Genomic DNA, 17,850 nt, shown 5'->3' on the forward strand with positions numbered 1-17,850 from the left:
TCATCTACGTCCTCTTCGTATCATCTTCCCACACAAAATCTTCCTCATGTAGCTCTCGTACTCCAACATTTCTAGTACTTCTTCTAGGTTAAAGGACTTCATCCGCTTCCGTAGCTTCCCCAATCGTCTCCCATGCAAGTCCTGAAACTGGGTCTTCTTCGTCACCACCTTCAACAATCCATCCTTGTGCATTTGTTGCTTCACTTTCACGTAATACATCCTTCCCCATTCTTTTATTGTTGATGAATTTGGCATTGAATTGGACATACACTAGATTGTTCAACCTTGTCGCATCTAGTCTATTCCTTTTCTTTGTATGTATCTATACAAAAAAGAAAAATCCTAAGTTAATATAATTCTTCTCTGATGCATATACATATATAAAGAAAAAGAGAGAGAGAGAGAGAGAGAGAGAGAGAGAGAGAGAGAGAGAGAGAGAGAGAGAGAGTGTGTGTGTATGTACTTACTCCCTCAAAAGTGCTCCAATTTCTCACACCCCGATGAACTTGAAGTCAGAGAGAGAGTGGCCATTCTTTTCAAATTGGGTGTATGATTGCCATAGTTAGACCACCATCCAACTAGTCATGAAAGAAACACAATTTCATTAGTCCTATTTAACCTAGTTAGCAAAATAATAATAATAATACTAAGAAAAGTAACTACTTATTTACCCGGATCATAAGAGTCATTGTTTGTTGCACATCCCATTGTGGCTAATGGTCTTCCAAATCCACCATCTTTGTTCTTGTACTTCAACAACTCTCTATTTATGACTTCATCTTGAACGTTGACATCATCGGGAAAGAAAGCTTCAACACAAGTAAGAACCCCATCTATAATGATAGGATCATCTCGAATGATAAAATCTTTGTAGAAGTAAAAAGGATTCAAAAAGTAAGTCGTCAAATGCAATGCACTATCTAGCCGATCCTTGGCTTTCCCATCAATGACATCTAGTATTGGCCGGTAGTTAGTCTCAACTTGCTTGTATGCCTCTTTGATCTCTTCTTTTGCTTTTTTGAGCTCTCCATATACAAAACCCATTGAGGGCTTCCGATGCGCATCAAGTCGAAGAACCATCACCAACAGACCAAACGCTTTCAAGCATAAGCTTACACCATTGTAAAATGTCATACTCATCACAGTAGCATATGCCACTTTCCCTTTTGCGCTCTTAGACCATTTACTCTTGTCCCATGTATCACTGCTAAACATTGCCCGCAATTCTTGTTTCTTTTCCATCAAGCTTTGTAAAGTCAAGAAGGCGGTCACAAATCTAGTAACACCCGGCCTCACAATGTCTCTCCTCTTCGTATATTTTCTCATCATCGCCAATGTATTATGATGAGCTTAAACATAAATAGTGAACGCCTTGGCCTTATCAATAATTCCTTTAAACTTGGATTGCTTACCAATTCCTTCAAGCATGAGGTTTATTGTGTGGGTGCCACATGAGGTCCAAAATATGTTAGGCTTCTTGATCTTTAGCAAATCCACTGCCGCCATATTGTTGGATGCGTTGTCCGTAACTACTTGAACTACATTTTGTTCCCCAATATCTTCAATGAACTTGTCAACGTAGTCAAAGATATACACCCCCATGTGTGATGCCTCCGAAACTTCCTTCGAGAAAGAAAACAAGTCCCTTGCTTACAATTAATGCACAAGTTCATAATGCTTCTCCTCTTTCGATCGGTCCAAGCGTCCTTCATGATAGAGCAACCCGTCAAAGCCCACTCTTCTTCTTGCTTCTTGAGTAATTTTTTTGTTCTGTCCACCTCCTTCAACAATGGCTCCCTTAGTTGGTATTGGCTTGGAGGTTGGTATTTCAGGCCAAATTGACCAACCGCTTCCGCAAAACGTTTAAAGCTATCATTGTCTATGGCATGAAATGGAATATTGGCTTCGTACACCCATTGAGCCAAGAATTGACTCACCTGATGACTCATGTCCTTCCAAATTGCATCATTTACGTTTGGTTGTCTCATCTTCTTAAATCCACTCGTGTCAGAAGAATCGGGATTGATCTTTGCATATCTATCCATGGGACCAAGAACATGGGGCCTCTTCTTTGATCCTACATGTTCAACTTCATCATCTTCAAATTCATCACCTTCTTCATTTATTATATTCACTTCCTCCCTAAGATTTATGTCTCCTTGCTTCTTCTCTTTCTTTTTAGCTGCTGTCTCATCAAGTGCCTTCTTACATTTTAATATATCTTCCTTGCTTGCCTTACTGCATGAGGCAACATCCCCTTAACCTGAGCTATGTGTTTTTCATCCTACTAACCCCTCCAATATACTGATTCCCACACAATTTGCATTTTAGGTGGTCCATATTGCTAACATCCACAATAACTCCATAATCCCATCCAACATCAATCGAATTTCTTTTCAATAACGGCTCAGAATTAGAGGCCACCGAAGATGTATTATGAGTTTGATCCATTGACATTTGATAACAGTATAAACTGTATAGTACTTCCTAGCCCTACACAGTAACACAAAAAAAGAGAGAAGAAAGTCAATAAACTGTTAACATGATTATAACAACAGCTGGTTCATGTGTATGGGCCGTTCATTAATTAGTCAATTACCAATTATAATTACTTTATTTATATACACCAATTAATACTACATTGTGTTAAGATTTTTTTTTTAAAACACTACACTGTATTAAGTTTTTTTAAAAAAACTACACATTGTTTCCAGAATTAAAAACGTGTCAATATCCATGGGCTTTTCAAAAAAAAAAAAAAAAACTAGTTGGTGGAGTGAGAGTGAGAGGAGTTACTTTATTTATATACCCCAAACAATACTACACTTTGTTTCCAGAAGATCTCAAATTTGAGAGAGAGAGCTCTTGGTGGAATTTGGGCCCTGTTTGTGAAACTAGGCCAAGCAACCTTTCCCAAGCTTGAAGGAACATCTTGCACATGATGGCATTGTCTTCGGTGTGTATAAACATTGCTTGCTTAAACATTGCTTGCTGGTAGTGCTGGATGTGCGCTACTGGATCCGTGTTGGTTTCGTACATCGTGAACGCACTGTGCTTTATTCTACTTGGCAGTCGTGCTTTTTGTAGTCACTTTGAGAGCGGCAAGGCTGCAACTCAGCTAAGGGCCTTACGCGCTGCTTCACTTGCAGTTGTAGTGCACGCCCCTCGCCGTCCGAACATGTGCTCCTCCTCCTCCCAATCAGAGTGAGTCCTCTCGTACTGTTTCTTCGACTTACCCTTCTCTGGGGTTAGGCTTCTATATCTCCTTTTTCGCAGAGAGCCGCCTCTGCGTTTTTCGATGTATGACTCCTACTTTTGTAATCCCGTGTGCTTCCAAATCTCTCCCTTCGGGCCACACGCCTCTTGAGTTCCTGTATCTCTCACTCGCGCTTCTTCATTAGCTAAGCAAACTCCTCCAAATCTCCCTCTTTCCTTTCGAGACTTTCTTCGCAGTCCTGAATGCTTCTGGAATGCCTGTTAGACTTCTGGAGTTCATCCTCACGACGAGACCGAGATTCGCCCCTCTTCTCCTTTCGTGTAGACTTTGAACCGTCCCTTTCATCTTCTGAGCCACGCAGCTCTTGTAGCAACTGGCTCCCAGCTGCCACATTCTTCTGCTTTTCCTGTGTGGCCTTCTTCGGAGCATTCGGGGCCTCCAAATCCCCGTCCTTGTTCGGATTGCTCTCCATTCACGGAGTTTTGGGGGTCCGTGGACGTCGTGGTTGATCTCAAGGAACTACTTCGTTTCCCACAGACGGCAGCAATTGTATGGGGAATAAATCCGCGTAATGTTGGAACACACCCCTTGAGCCCTAATGCCTGCAAAACAAGATACTTTGAGCTCACATTTGCCTCTCGTCGGCAAAGGCCCTCTAATGTCTAAGTTAGACCACATACTAACAAGGAAAACCCAATTCACGTATGTAAAGTAATTGCAAGTGATAGTGTACCTTTCTCCTTCGGTTTACCTACTTATTTATAGACTTGGGTAGACTTGCCCTCCAAGTACCCTTAGTGTGTTAGGAAACCTCTCACGTTAGGAATTCTACTCTATATGGACTTCGTTCTAGATAGCAACCCAATTTTTGCTTGTCGCAGCAGCACGATTTCCTTCCGTTATTCACAAGATCCATTCCTATCTCGTAGGATGCTCTTTTTAGAATATTCCAGAATAACTTAACCACCCTCATTCATAAGTCGGTCATGCTAGGGTTTGAGCCCGTGCACTTATGCCCTTTGCTCGGCTACAATGCCGTGCATCCTTTTGTTTTGTCACCGACCAGATACCTTGTTCGGCCCTATGCACCTTCTCACTGTGCCGCCGACCTGGCCACGTGTCTCAGACGTGGTCAGGGTTACTTCCTGTGACGCACCCTCACGTCGTGTCCTAAGTATTCTCACATGTATACCACGTGGTCGGTCATTATTCTTCTTGTTCGGGAAGACCCATCTACATATACTTCTGGAATAATACGTGTTTTCATTTTTTATACAATTGTTATTTTAACACGACAAATTTCTTTGTACTCTAATAACCAACTCAACTTACTAAATGATTTCCACCAAGGGGCTACTATCTGGTGCCCATAGTAGCTGCTAAATTCCTACTGTCACTTGGTTAGCTGTTGGTTAGTTCGACGCCTAGCAAATGGGAAACTATTACTTGGTGATTAAAAGTGCTGTAAAATTGCATCCGCTTCCTAACTATTGCTCCGTTTGAACCTTGGCGGTTGTTGTTTATTAGGTGAGAATAAAGCGCATACCAAACAAACGGTTTTTATGTCATCAGAAACTGATTTGGTTGTTATTAAAGTAGGTTCCAACTCCCCAATACGGTAATTGAATTAACTTTTTTTCATGAATGTTTTTAATAGAACCTGGGAAGGAGTAATTCTCTAATAGGGAAACATCTGTTTTGGCAGATTTTGTACTTGTGATCAAAGTATTAATCTGCCGTCAAGATCAGTACAGAGATGGTGATATGTCAGATTGATGACCAAATTGGGAGAACAAAATAATTTTTATGGCCAACCCAGGTTTCCTCAAGCTAGATGTTCAAGGATTCTGATTTAGTAATTCACGTCAATAAATCGTTGCTACAGTTTCTGTAAAACTTGATCATGGGGTTGGTGCACAAAACCTGAGCTAAAGGTTAAGTTATTGACGTCTGATGAAGACGAGGTGAAATTTAGTGACGGGACAAACTCTCCTGTCAACTGGCAACCATGGTTGCCTCGTGGATTCAGAATGTAATGTCTTGATATACCTTAAACAATCCTATTACCCTTAGTTTCTGTTGATTTCGTACAATTACCCTTAGTTTCTGTTGATTTCAAACATGGCCTGTGAATTAGTCAGAAGAATCTTGTAACCGTTTATGTTACCTGTGTGTATTGATGTAGATTACTCTTTCATGTTTGTAATGTATCATACGAAGGTAGTTGACCAAACTTTACTTCTTTCTCATTGTTCTTTACTCGGGATTTATTTTTATGTATGTGTTGTGTGTATCGTTAAACCTATACATTATGGTTATTATTCTGCTGCTGTGAACCTAGCCGATTTTTCTTGCTGCATCCTCCACTTCTCTCATCATAGTGGATCTAGTCTTTGACTCTTTGAAGTCTCTTGTTTATGAGAATTGTTAATGTAACCATCCACTTTCTTTAGAGAATGCAGGACACAGCTCCTTGAACGGCTCTGCGTCGCCTTTCCTGGTATAGTTATTTTCATAGTTTTGGTAAAGTTCGGGAAGTAAAGGCTAAAACTCAAGTTTCTCCCAACTACTTTTTCAATGGATGATTTTCTTTCCTCCACTTTCTTGTTCATGACATAATACTGTATTTGCAATGGCATGCAACTACAAAGAAACAACAAGTCAGGATGCAAAATAGCAAGTAGAGTTTGTTTTCGAAGTTATCACCTTAGGAGGGAGCAAACTCCTAAGTTTCAAGTCAAGACCACTTGACCAACCCATTGGGGCTTAGTCCATATAAAGCTTTGCTTTGCTTTTAATTGAGACCCTCGCAAGTGGGTGGTGAGATTAATCCCCAGAATTAGTTGAGGTGTGCGTAAGCTAGCTTGGACACTTGAGTTATCAAATAAAAATAGAGTTTGCGGCAAGTTTGAAATCAACAAATGCTTTTATCCACATAGTTGCACCTCCTTTTAGAGAGAATAACTTCGACCTTGTCAACGATTACAAAATTGTGTATCAAGCGAAGCAGAAGTTTGAAATCAACCACAAATGCTCTGCTTGACTTTGGTACAAGCCTCATAATCTAAAGGTTCTTTGTACACACGATTACACAAAACCCTGAGGGATTTGGCTAAGTGGACATGAGAAAGCTAATAAGTGTTTGTTCTTCATGAGGTCGTATGTTCTTTCTACGGAGGCCAAACATTTCAAATTTTAGAGCCACTAGAGGGTTCGTCTAGTTGTTAATTTCGGGTTCATCTAGTCATCGAGCAACATTTTGAAGGTCATAATTAGTTAAGTGTCCCCTAATTTGATTTCGTAGACCCACCGTTATTTATGTTCATTCTATGTCCGAAACATTTATTGTTAGGGTGAGCTTAGCCCAAAATTAACTTGTCTTGAAAAACAGTCACTATTATTCATGTCTAGTGATATTTTGTTGAGTTTTTTGTCAAATTTTTTGAAATTAATCATTTGTCTCCACAAACAAGATTAAAAATGTAAAACAACAATGGCGGTTGACACAATTTCAGAAGAATGATACTTTTTTTTTGGAAATGCAGATGAATGATACTACAGATGGGTGTTTCAAATTTGTTTATTTTTAGTTATTTTTTTAATCATAATTTTTACTTCTTATACTCTTCTGTCGTGACAAATGATTATTGAAACAAATTTGACATGAAGTTAACTTGAAATTTTAAAATATGAACAAAAATTCAGGCAAAAGTTCCCTTTAAAAAGCCAAAATCAAGTAGCTGTTGTGGCTAAATAATCCATTTGGATAATTTTTGTTCTTATTCAAATTTTTTAGGATGTGATTTTGGCACTTCAGTTTTAGCTAATGACACTCCACCTTTAGTTTTGTTTTCTCATATGATCAAGACACAAAGTGAAGTGCTAAAATCAATTTCTAATTTTTTTTGCTTTTGTTAGTTTTTTGTTTATGTTTGTGGATTATTGCTTTATCATGACAAGAGGAATCTAAAAAGTAAAAAAAGTACGATCGAAACCCAAATTTGTTTGAATTATCAGATTATTTTCATCGTTATTCAAACAAATTTGGATTTTAATTTTTTTACTTTTTAGGTTCCTCTCGTCATGATAAAATAATAATAATAATGAAATATTTAAATATTCATCCTCTATCCATGTCAAGTAAGAATACATCTCGCCCTTTTTTCATACTTATGTTTTCATCCTTTTAGTGTGTGAATTACTTTTCTTACCTTTTTCACTATGATATACATATATTATGTTATATTGCTTTCCTAATTTAGTGGGATTGGATTTGATTGTTTTCCCAATTTAGTGGGATTGGATTGAATTATTTTCCTAATTCAATATTATATTGCTTTCCTAATTTAGTGGGATTGGATTTGATTGTTTTCCCAATTTAGTGGGATTGGATTGGATTATTTTTCTAATTCAATGGGATTTGGTAAATTTCAATATGATTGATTACTTATTTTTAGGAATATAACATGATAAGTTGACCACATATTTGTATTTTTTCTTCATTCTTCGAGTTGGCCAACCAGATAACAAAAAGTCATATTTTTCATTGATCTTATTACATGGAACATGGCTAAATTACCGTAAAAATATATATAACATGACATTCAAACCGTTACATGGTTAAATTACCATGACATTACTACGTGGACACGATTAATATCCCATAATTCGAACAAATATTTCATAGTAAATGGTTCAAATAAACAAAAAACCATTCAATCTGTGCATCGTCATGGAAACCTTCATTAATAATCATGGTAAGAATACCCAAACAAGGCATAAATAAAAAAAATCAACGAACAAGACGAGAAAAAAATCATGAATATTCAATCGCCGATTCATGGTTAATAAACTATGAATACCCAAACCATATAAACAAAAAAAAAAAAACTTCAAATCATTACATCTTGAAGATTTGCTCTGGCGACAACGATAACGCCCACTTCTCCATTAAACTTCATTGGCGATAGAAGATGATTGATTGGCGAAAGGGAGGAGGGAATCGGTCGACAGCAACGGTATCAAAGGGAAATTTCTGTCGGCTTCATTGATGATGACGGAGGATGATTGATCGGCGAGAGGGAGGAGGGAAACAGCGGCGATAGAGCGGAAGACGTCGGACGACGAGTGGATCGCCGCCCACCAGAGGACGTGTGAATGGCGGCGGTTGTTTATGGAGGACGAATGGAGCACTTTGGAGAGAGAGAGAGAGAGAGAGAGAGAGAGAGAGAGAGAGAGAGAGAGAGAGAGAGAGAGAGAGAGAGAGAGAGAGAGATGCTTTATATATAATCCCACCCGAATTTTTGGGATCCATAATTTTGGGGATTGAACGGAAATCGTGGGACGGGATGAGAAAGATTATGTTTTGGTCTCATTTTCTGATATATATATATATATATATTAGGGACACTTTTGGTATAAAAAAAAATATGGATTAAATCATAACTGTTCAAAAAATGGAGGATGAATACTTAAGTTGGATGAGATTTTAGGATGGATAATTAAGCCTCCCAACAATAATTCACAGAAAATTGATTAAAAACAAACAAAATACAAAAAAAAATTGAATAAGGACAAAAAAATAATCTAAATAGATTATTTAGCTAAAAAGCCTTACTACTAAGGGCCTTTTTGGCTAAATAAGTCAATTGGCTTATTTTTTGTCTTTATTTAAAATTTTCAACATTATTAGTTTCGTGCAAACTTTCATGGATTATTGTTTCAAATCGATGAGAGAAATTAAAAAAGTAAAAAATTATGGCCCAAACCTAATTTTATAGAATAAAGACGGAAAAATTAGCTTATTTTTGTCTTTATTTTTAAAAAAATTGGGGTTACGATCGTAATTTTTATTTTTTAAATTCCTCTTATCATAACAAAGCAATGATCCACAAAAATTAATGATAAATAAATAAATACGCAAAAAAAATTGAATAAAAACAAAAAAAAAAATAAGCCATCCAAAAAGCCCATTAACCATAGGTAGACATTGATTTTTTTTTTTTTTAAAAAAAAGTTTATATAGATAGATATTAGATACCACACGCGCGCAAAAGCGAAACAAACATAACGACCCCCTCTCTGTCGGACTCTCTCTCTCTCTCTCCTCCGAACTTTATCCTCTACCCTTTGGAGTGGAGTGACAGTCATTCTCAATTCTGGATATATCTTGATCACCACTGGACCCAAAATTTCTTTATTCGAAACCCTAACCCATACCCTTTTGCACCTAGAAGAACTCGAACATTTATCAAAGAATCTCCTTTACACTTCCCAATAATACAATACAAAATGCCCGATCTCTTCTCTAACTTCCTCGGCTCTCGCCCCTCCAACTGTTTCTCTCTCTTCATTCCGCGTCCTTCTTCCCCAAAATCCCCACTCTTCTCTACTCTCCCAATCCACCCATTATTTCACCCACGAAGAAGAAGGAGAAAATCCAATTTTCTGACTACGCTTTCCAAACCCACTTCGCCCACAGATTTTGAGCTCATTTCAATCACCGGTAAGCTTACTAAGTCTCTCTTTTGATGTTCTGATGAATCCGATTCTTGCTTTTTGAGGGTTCTGATTGATTCCGTGTGATGGTTGTTGGGACAGAATGTTCTGATGGAAGCACGGTGTTCCGGTTCGGGGACGTGACCGGCGTTGAAATAGAGGAATCCAATTTCGCAGTTGGAGGGTTGGTCACTGGAAGTATAAAAAATTCCAATGTTGTGAAGGTTTTAGATGGAGTTCATGAGAGGCAGGTTATAGTTAAAGAGATAGAGAGAGAAGCAAGGGGAGAGAGCACAACTGAGATGGCTGATAATGTGAATAACACAGATTTAGTTCTGCGTGCCACAGACAACGGTGCTAGTGAGAGCAAAAGTACTGTGGTTATTGATAGGATCAACTCTGAAGCAGAACCGAATGACCTATTAATGGACGATACAGAAGTGCCTATTTTTGAAGAAGTTCCAATAGAGTCAAACAGTTCTTCTATCTCTGAAGCTGCTCATGGTTCTCATATCAATGAGACTGATAGGTCTAGCATTATTGACATGGAAAAGGGTTTGCATACTGTGGAAAATTCTATAGAGGATGGTAAGCAAGAGATTTCAAGTCCAGTCAATCCTTCACAGCTGGATAAAGAGATTCATGTTGAAAATGGTGGTTCTGTTTCTGAGGAAGTTCTTGAAGTGAGGAGTGAAGTTGAAATTGAAACCATGGCTTCCTCAACTGCTTCCAAGCACAACTCTGTTCTCGAAATTGATATCAGTTTGGCTTGCGAGGAAAGTGACAAGACGAATAGTAATGTTGAAGGTAATTGTTTGACTAAGATTGCTGTGATGGGCTGCGAGAGAGATGAAGTTATTGGTGAAGGTAATGTGATTGAAACCAGAGGCAATGTAATCGGAACCAAACCCATTCCAATTCTCGATGAGGGAACCAGTCGTGACAGGATGGAAGAATCAATTGGCATGGTCCGGAATGAGAGCTTCATAAAGGTTGGCTTCCAACCTTTCACTGTTCTTTCTTCCCACATACTCATGTGGTAATTATCTTTTCTCTTGTTATGACGGCTATAACATGATTACTACAAGAACGAGGTAAGGTAGTACTCTGTGCCAGAAGAAGTATGAAACCAGTATTGAAAATTGTTCACTGCTAGGCATATTTTTTTTATTTTTTTTGGTCAAAGATTAGGATAATATTATTATCAAGAAATCGATCAATACATCAGTTTGGGCCCTTATCCTCATAAAGGGAGGAGTAAAGCCAAGGGGATAATATTCCCAAGTACGAATCCCACTCCCTCTCGCAGCATTCTTGGCCACTAAGTGCGCCACCGAATTGCCAACTCTCCTAACAAAACTCACTTTTGATCCTTCAAACGAATCCCTCAATTTGTTCACATCGGCAATGATCACCCCAACTTCTATGTTGCTGTCTTCCTTCTTTTGGATAAGATTAATAATCTGTTGCGAATCACCTTCTAGTTGGATATATCTTAAACCCATTTCCCTTGCAAATAAAAGACCATCCCTTGCTGCCAAAGCTTCTATCACCACTGGACTCATCAAATTCCCATAATAAATTGCTCTGGCTGCTCGGAAAATCCCAAATTCATCCCTTATAATGATACCCACACCACTCGACTTGCTCCGGTTGTCCAGACCTCCATCAAAGTTGATCTTAAACCACCCTCGCATGGGTTTTTCCCATATGTTGTAATGTTCTGCAGGTAATGCTTGCAAGCGACCCCTACTCACATTCAGTTCACGGTTTGCCTCCAAGAATTCCGTTGCTTCTAAGACCGCAGACCTACACGCTACATCCGGTCTCCATCCCTTGCTATTAAAAACCTCATCATTTCTGCACTTCCAGATTTTCCACATGATCGCACCCACTGCTGCCCACACCTCTTTATGCCATGGGAAAGTTTGATGCTGCGACTTTTCTGCTTTTTAGTGAGATGTAACTTGAGCAAGGAAAATCCTGTTCTTCCTCCAGGTTGACTCAACTGATAATCTTTTGTGTTTATGTTGTTTCTAGCTGAATGATAGAGCAACTAAAGTGGCATTGGAAGGTGGAACCACAATCAACGACGCACAGAAAAGTGATTTTGTAGATTTGTCAGGTCACGGAGCAGAAGAATCAGAAACAACTGTTGCTGCTGCAAACAGGTATTCTGCTTCTTTCTCCCTTCTTTGCAAGTTGGATTTGAATTCTACATGCTTAATCAGATAATGGAACGCGGTCGGCCCCGTTTCCACTTACAATTTTGCACTAAAACTTGGGTTCTTTTGTCTAGTTGTTCATATTAACCCACAACTTCTTCCCCTCCAATTTTCCCTTTGACCCGCCCATATACCATCTACAACTTGTGGGTTAGTGTAAACAATTTGACATTTTTGGACGACAAGTAGTCCATAACTTTTTGGTTAGCGGAAACGCTCCTAGGGAAATGTGCTGCCTCTTTTCTTTTGTTCAGAAATAGTGTTGCATTTAAAGCACAAAGGGCTATACAAGTGCTCTTTACTCCACACATAGGATCATCTCTTTCTTTTAGCAATTGTCAATTACTCCAGTCTGTTATGTGAACAGTTCTTCAATTTTGGCTTTCTCTAGAGCCATATGCTTCACCAGGACCTTGGCAGTTGTGTATAACACACAGTTTCTCTCTCTCTCTCTTTCTCTCTCTCTCTCTCGTGTGCGCAGGGGCGCGACATTATGGTCTCCTTCTGAACATTCACATTTTGGTTGTATTCATTTTGTGAAAGTTTCTGTTAATCTTAACCATCCAATATTGCCTTCTATCAGATTTGTACTTCAACCCAGCTCATATTTTACCATCACATAATAAAATGAAAGGCCCTCTTTTGCAAGTTTCTCTATTTGTGATTAGGCAACTCAACGTTATGAAATATTTCACTCTACAGCAATCTCCATGTGGAGGGATGTTTTCTGCAGAGTGCAGACTAAGAAGTGTCTACATGGAAAACTAGAATGGTTAATCTTCAAAAGGAGTAGGGAAAAATATATTAGTGACTTATGAAGGATTTATGATCTGTCAAATCATCAGGTTCATTTATTTTACTTCTAAACAGGGGGGAGATCTCATTAACAGGATATTTCCTCTCCTCTGGTGCTTCGCTATTGCCACATCCCTCTAAGGTATCTCCATATGTTGACAAATTGACATGACTTTTTCATTCTATGTTTTGGACATAGGAAACTGTGACAGGCATGTCTAATATTCATGTAATTTGGAATAGGCATTCAAACTTTTGGATGAGCAAGTAGTAGGACCGTATTTTGCCAGGTTACTCAAATTGTGGATTAGTCTAGTTTTGGGTTTTCATGAATTTCTTGTGGGCAGAGGGAAAAAGCCAACTCCCTTGATGGGTAATTGATTTCATATCTGAAATTCAGAATTTCAAACATTGAGCTAGCTGAAAATTTAGTTGGTGCGGTATTATATATCTTCACCTTGTGAAGTTTGTGAAATTTTAACTTCAAATTCTGTCATAAAAGGATATCTCTTAGGTAGTAATTCAGCAATAATAATGCCAGGCATCAACAGGTGGGGAGGATGCTTATTTTGTTGCTGGGAAGAATTGGTTGGGTGTGGCGGATGGAGTTGGTCGATGGTCACTAGAAGGTAATCCCTTTTGTCTTGCACAATGTATGTCAATGTGCATGTTTGCATTTGATAACTCAGGGTGTCTGGGTCAGCTTCTGCGCTAACTCTACTAAGCCCAAGGGACCACTAGTGCTCAACCTTCATTTTTGGTTTGTTTGTTGTGGGTGGTATTACTGACAACCCATAGTCTGAATTTTGTGTGTTTCACTATATATGGTTATCCATAGACGCACAATTCACAAATATTCGAAAAAAAACTTTTTGCTAGATAGCCCCATAGGCAAATGGCCTGCTATCATTTTCCATAAATCGGTTCTTTCATTTTTTCTTCTCTTTCTTTGCTCTTCTTCATAATTTTCCTCAAAGAATGCAGCCTTATTGTATCTTGAAGTTCTGCGGGCACGTTTGGTTCAGTATAATATGTTCTGCATTTGTTACTCAGGAATTAATCCCGGAATTTATGCCCAAGAATTGATGGAGAACTGTCAAAAGATTGTCTCGAATTGCAACAGTATGCCACTACCTAAACCGGAGGAAGTTCTCAATCAAAGTGCTCTTGGAGCGAAGTCTCCTGGATCATCAACAGTTTTGGTTGCTTACTTTGATGGTCGGGTAATTGTACCTATCTTAACACCTATGTTGGCAATGTAATTAATTTGAAACTAAGTATTGACATTGCTTTTGTAAATTTCATCCCTTTTTTACCTTAGTCAAGGTTGTGTTTGGATATTGGATTCTGAAGGGAAAAGAAAAGGTAGGGGATCACAAATTGAAGAGCCAATGTAGACTTTGTATAGGTGATGATGCATAAATCGTATTATTATCGTGTAATAACTTCAATTTTTTGTTCATTAGAAAGTGTAGCTTTCAGAACAAGCTTAATGTTTCTTTCTGCCCTTTATGGTGTTGGCTCAGAGTTTTGGATTTGTTGTTTCGATCATATTGAATTGTCGTTGCATGAAAAGAAATGAATCTATAAATAATATTGAGGATGCAATTCCATAATTGGAAGGAATCTAATTTTAACCAATCACTTCGGAGTTCAATGGAAGTAAGTGTTACGGAATTATAAATTCAAGCTGTTAGGCTTAGGCCTTGAAGAGACAGAGATTTCTGTTGAAGTATGAAATACCCAAAACTCACAGACCGTCAAAAACGGAGTTGTGGTGATGCTTATAACTTCTTGTAAGGCTGTCAATCAACTGACTGTTTAATTCCAATCAGGCTCTTCATGTGGCCAATATTGGAGACTCGGGATTTATTGTAATCAGAAATGGCGCTGTTTATAGAAAGTCTTCTCCAGGGTCTCACGAGTTTAACTTCCCATATCAAATAAAAAGTGGAGACGATCCCTCGGAGCTTGTGGAGGTATGTTTTCCCTAGTTCTAATTATATGTCCAAGGATGCAAGTTAATTATTTGGAAAACCCTAGCTAAATTACTAGGGACTATAGGATTTGATGTGGTACATGATTGATTAAAATGTTATGTTTTGATGCTACATTTCAGGTGTATAGAACTGATTTGGATGATGGTGATGTTATTGTTACTGCAACTGATGGCCTTTTTGACAATCTATACGACGGAGAAATAGCTTCAGTCGTCTCCAAGTCGCTGCAAGCCAATTTGAAACCTGAGGTGCTTCTCAAATCTTTTGTGCTCAAATTTATTAAGCTTGTCAAGTGTTCATTAGATTATTTGGAAAACTATCAGATTAGGTTAACCATAGGCAATCAACCTAACACAAAGAATAGCAGTGGTAAACAAAGAGTGACCTGGCAATTCTTTTCTCTTTATATTTCTGATATATGATTAGGTAGAGGTGATACTTCTGGCAATGTGGAATCCTGTCAATCGATGGAAATAGTTACAGCTTCCGTAGATTGGTCTCTTAGTGCTGTCAGAAGATAAAGAATAGGGTAGGGAAACCAAAGAAGTTATTTAGCTTCTCCACTTCATTATCTCTTATGCGTCCTGGGACCTTTTCTTTACCTCGAGAAAACCCTCCCCAGTTCTGTGATCCAAGGCGGCCTAAGTGCTTTTTGGTGTTTCTCTTCTGAGCTCTGCCTAGCAGTAACCCCATCTTGCAGACGATCCCATTTGACTTGGTTTGTTAACAACCCTTCATTGTTATCTCATCCCATGTTTGTTTAAGGCGATTACTAAACATAGAGGTGGCAATCTCAACCCATATTTTTTAACACGCCCAAATCCGCCCACTTATAACCCAACAACCCAACCCACCCATATTATATAATGGGTTGATATGGGTTTATGTGGGTTGAAAATGGGTTCAATATGGGCTCAAAGGAAGAGATTCGGGCTGGCTCGTTTTTTTTAATTGCTCGTCCAAAATCCACACTGGTCCAGAGAAGCAGCAATCTGTCCCCCCCACCTAAATCAACTAAACCCAGTTCCATCTCCATCTCTGTTTCCGTAATTTGCTTCGTCATTCTCAACATATTGTATGTTATTCACTCAAGAGAAAAAGAACAGTTTTGATATTTCAGTACTTCATACTACAAATATGTGTATATACACATTTTTACGAGTTCATGAAAAAATATCTTGTGTAGCATGAGTTTTTGCAAGTTCTAGATTTTTTGGTTTTCCTTTTTGCAAGTCTTTCGATTTGCAGCAGACTCATCATAAACCTCTATTTATAATTTAAGACGACTCTAGAGGAACGTATGAGCTCAAGGATAGATCGAGGGGCGGATGAGCCCGGGCCACCATCCTACCCACGCGCGTTTAAATTTTTTATTAGAATTATAGTAGTTTTTTTCCTCGAATAGTCTAACTACGGTATACTACACTCCGTAGTTCATTACCGCATCACACGAACCATTGTCCATAAAGTTTCCATTAAAAACACCGTCAAAATTAATGACTTTATGCAGGTGGCCTAATATATATTTTAATTTAAGTCACAGGTGTCTCAATTCATTTGATTCTGAGTTATACTCAAAAAGGGGAGAAAATGAAGGAAAGTGGATTGGTCAGGTCGGGTTTGGGTATGACTTGACCCATATTTAACCCGACCCATTTCAACCCGCTGACTATTGACCCGTATTCAACCTGCCCTTATTCAACCCACAACCCGTTTCAACTTGCTCAAACCCGCCTATTTGCCACCTCTACTAATACCACATGCCCCTTAATATTCCACATTTGTACACCGATCAAGAAAAATCTCTATATTTGTTCATCTCATGGTTTTTTGGATTATCCAATGGATATGCAGTCCCTCCGGCAATAGTTACATATGATAGCAGGAGATCTGCTCCTCTCAGATTTGTAAATTTTTTTTTTTTGCTGGGTAGAAGGTGAAGAAGGCAGTGGCTGGCTATAGCAACCTCTCTTAGCATAATGATACGGACTCCAAACTCACGATGGGTCCCACGAGGGTCCAATCACCAAGAGGTTTCAAGGCAAGATTGGGCATCATCCGCATGCCTTGTTTTTGTAACGTCCTGTACCCAAAACCTATGGGAGCGAGCCGTTTACCACTAGGCTTGGATTTGTAATTGAATACAAGTATAATCTGACTAATCGAACGGGTCTTAGTGTTGTTGTTTTTCTTCTTTTTAGTGTCTCTCATCACTTTTGTTTTTTGTGCTCTTGTTTCTTGGATCGTCAGGAAATAGCAGAAGTCCTGGCTGTGAGAGCACAAGAGGTGGGAAAATCAGAAACTGGTAGGAGTCCATTTGCAGATGCAGTACAAGCAGCTGGATATGTGGGATTTACTGGTGGCAAACTTGATGATGTTACCGTAATTGTGTCTTTGGTCCAGAAGTCCTCCCACTGAGTAACGACAATGGCTTTTTTCATCTTCTTGTTTCTTGTAAGTTGTAGTCTGTAAATGCTTTCAAATCATGTAATATAATATTTTGCTTGATTCACAATATAGCATGTTTTAACCAACATTTGTCTAGACCTTTTTTCACACCCGATATGTTGAGGATGTGTTGGGGACATAGATTTGTAGATCGATTTAAACAAAATTACCGGAGCCGAAGAAAAATAAAGTTCACTTGTTCGTTTTTGTCACAGAATTTGTTTTCTTTTTTAGTTTTCCTTTCCCTTCCTAATTGTTTTACCCACCTATTATCTTAACCCAGCTGATCTTATGATTGTCAAAAAATGTTTAACTCTTTTTCATGAATTATAGATAACAATAAGTTCGAGTATTGAAGGAACTGAAGGAGATGGACAATAGAGAAAGAAGCGAAGGAGAAAGAGAGTGACAATATGATCAATGATCGATGTTGGACACCTCCAACATGGTTTCACACCCTTTTTTACCAATGCCACTCTTCTTTTTGTCTTGTAGTGTACGAATTTACACAATAGTCCATACATTTTGTGAAAGTTTATTACATTGAGGGGTAAATTAGTAAATTCACCTAATTAAAAGACAAAAAAGAGAGTGACATTGATAAAAGGGGGTGACATTCACTTTGTTTGGTTGAGGTTTTAGAAAGTTATTTTTGAGAGTTGAGTGG

General features: G+C 38.5%; 4 protein-coding genes across 4 annotated transcripts; 1 reads left to right on the forward strand and 3 right to left on the reverse strand.

Moving 5' to 3' along the window:
• On the reverse strand, positions 1-1,329 carry LOC131327613 (uncharacterized). Its single transcript, XM_058360762.1, has 2 exons — positions 672-1,329; positions 1-230 (listed from the first exon to the last, which is right to left on the reverse strand). The coding sequence occupies exons 1-2, from the start codon at positions 1,327-1,329 to the stop codon at positions 1-3; spliced, it is 888 nt and encodes a 295-aa protein (XP_058216745.1).
• Positions 1,330-1,350: 21 nt separating this feature from the next.
• Positions 1,351-2,451, reverse strand: LOC131327614 (uncharacterized). Its single transcript, XM_058360763.1, has 3 exons — positions 2,306-2,451; positions 1,655-2,238; positions 1,351-1,559 (listed from the first exon to the last, which is right to left on the reverse strand). The coding sequence occupies exons 1-3, from the start codon at positions 2,449-2,451 to the stop codon at positions 1,351-1,353; spliced, it is 939 nt and encodes a 312-aa protein (XP_058216746.1).
• A 6,848-nt stretch (positions 2,452-9,299) lies between these two features.
• On the forward strand, positions 9,300-17,395 carry LOC131325295 (probable protein phosphatase 2C 71). The gene is made up of 9 exons (XM_058357485.1): positions 9,300-9,722; positions 9,818-10,707; positions 11,756-11,886; positions 12,811-12,877; positions 13,277-13,364; positions 13,789-13,958; positions 14,571-14,714; positions 14,855-14,983; positions 16,986-17,395. Exons 1-9 carry the CDS (start codon positions 9,509-9,511, stop codon positions 17,151-17,153), a joined length of 2,001 nt encoding a protein of 666 aa, XP_058213468.1. The 5' UTR covers positions 9,300-9,508; the 3' UTR covers positions 17,154-17,395.
• On the reverse strand, positions 10,883-11,626 carry LOC131325298 (uncharacterized). Its single transcript, XM_058357490.1, has one exon. The coding sequence runs from the start codon at positions 11,596-11,598 to the stop codon at positions 10,903-10,905; it is 696 nt and encodes a 231-aa protein (XP_058213473.1). The 5' UTR covers positions 11,599-11,626; the 3' UTR covers positions 10,883-10,902.
• Positions 17,396-17,850: the final 455 nt, after the last annotated feature.

This window comes from Rhododendron vialii, chromosome 5a (genome assembly GCF_030253575.1).
Source record: "Rhododendron vialii isolate Sample 1 chromosome 5a, ASM3025357v1".
NCBI classification, from domain to species: domain Eukaryota; kingdom Viridiplantae; phylum Streptophyta; class Magnoliopsida; order Ericales; family Ericaceae; genus Rhododendron; species Rhododendron vialii.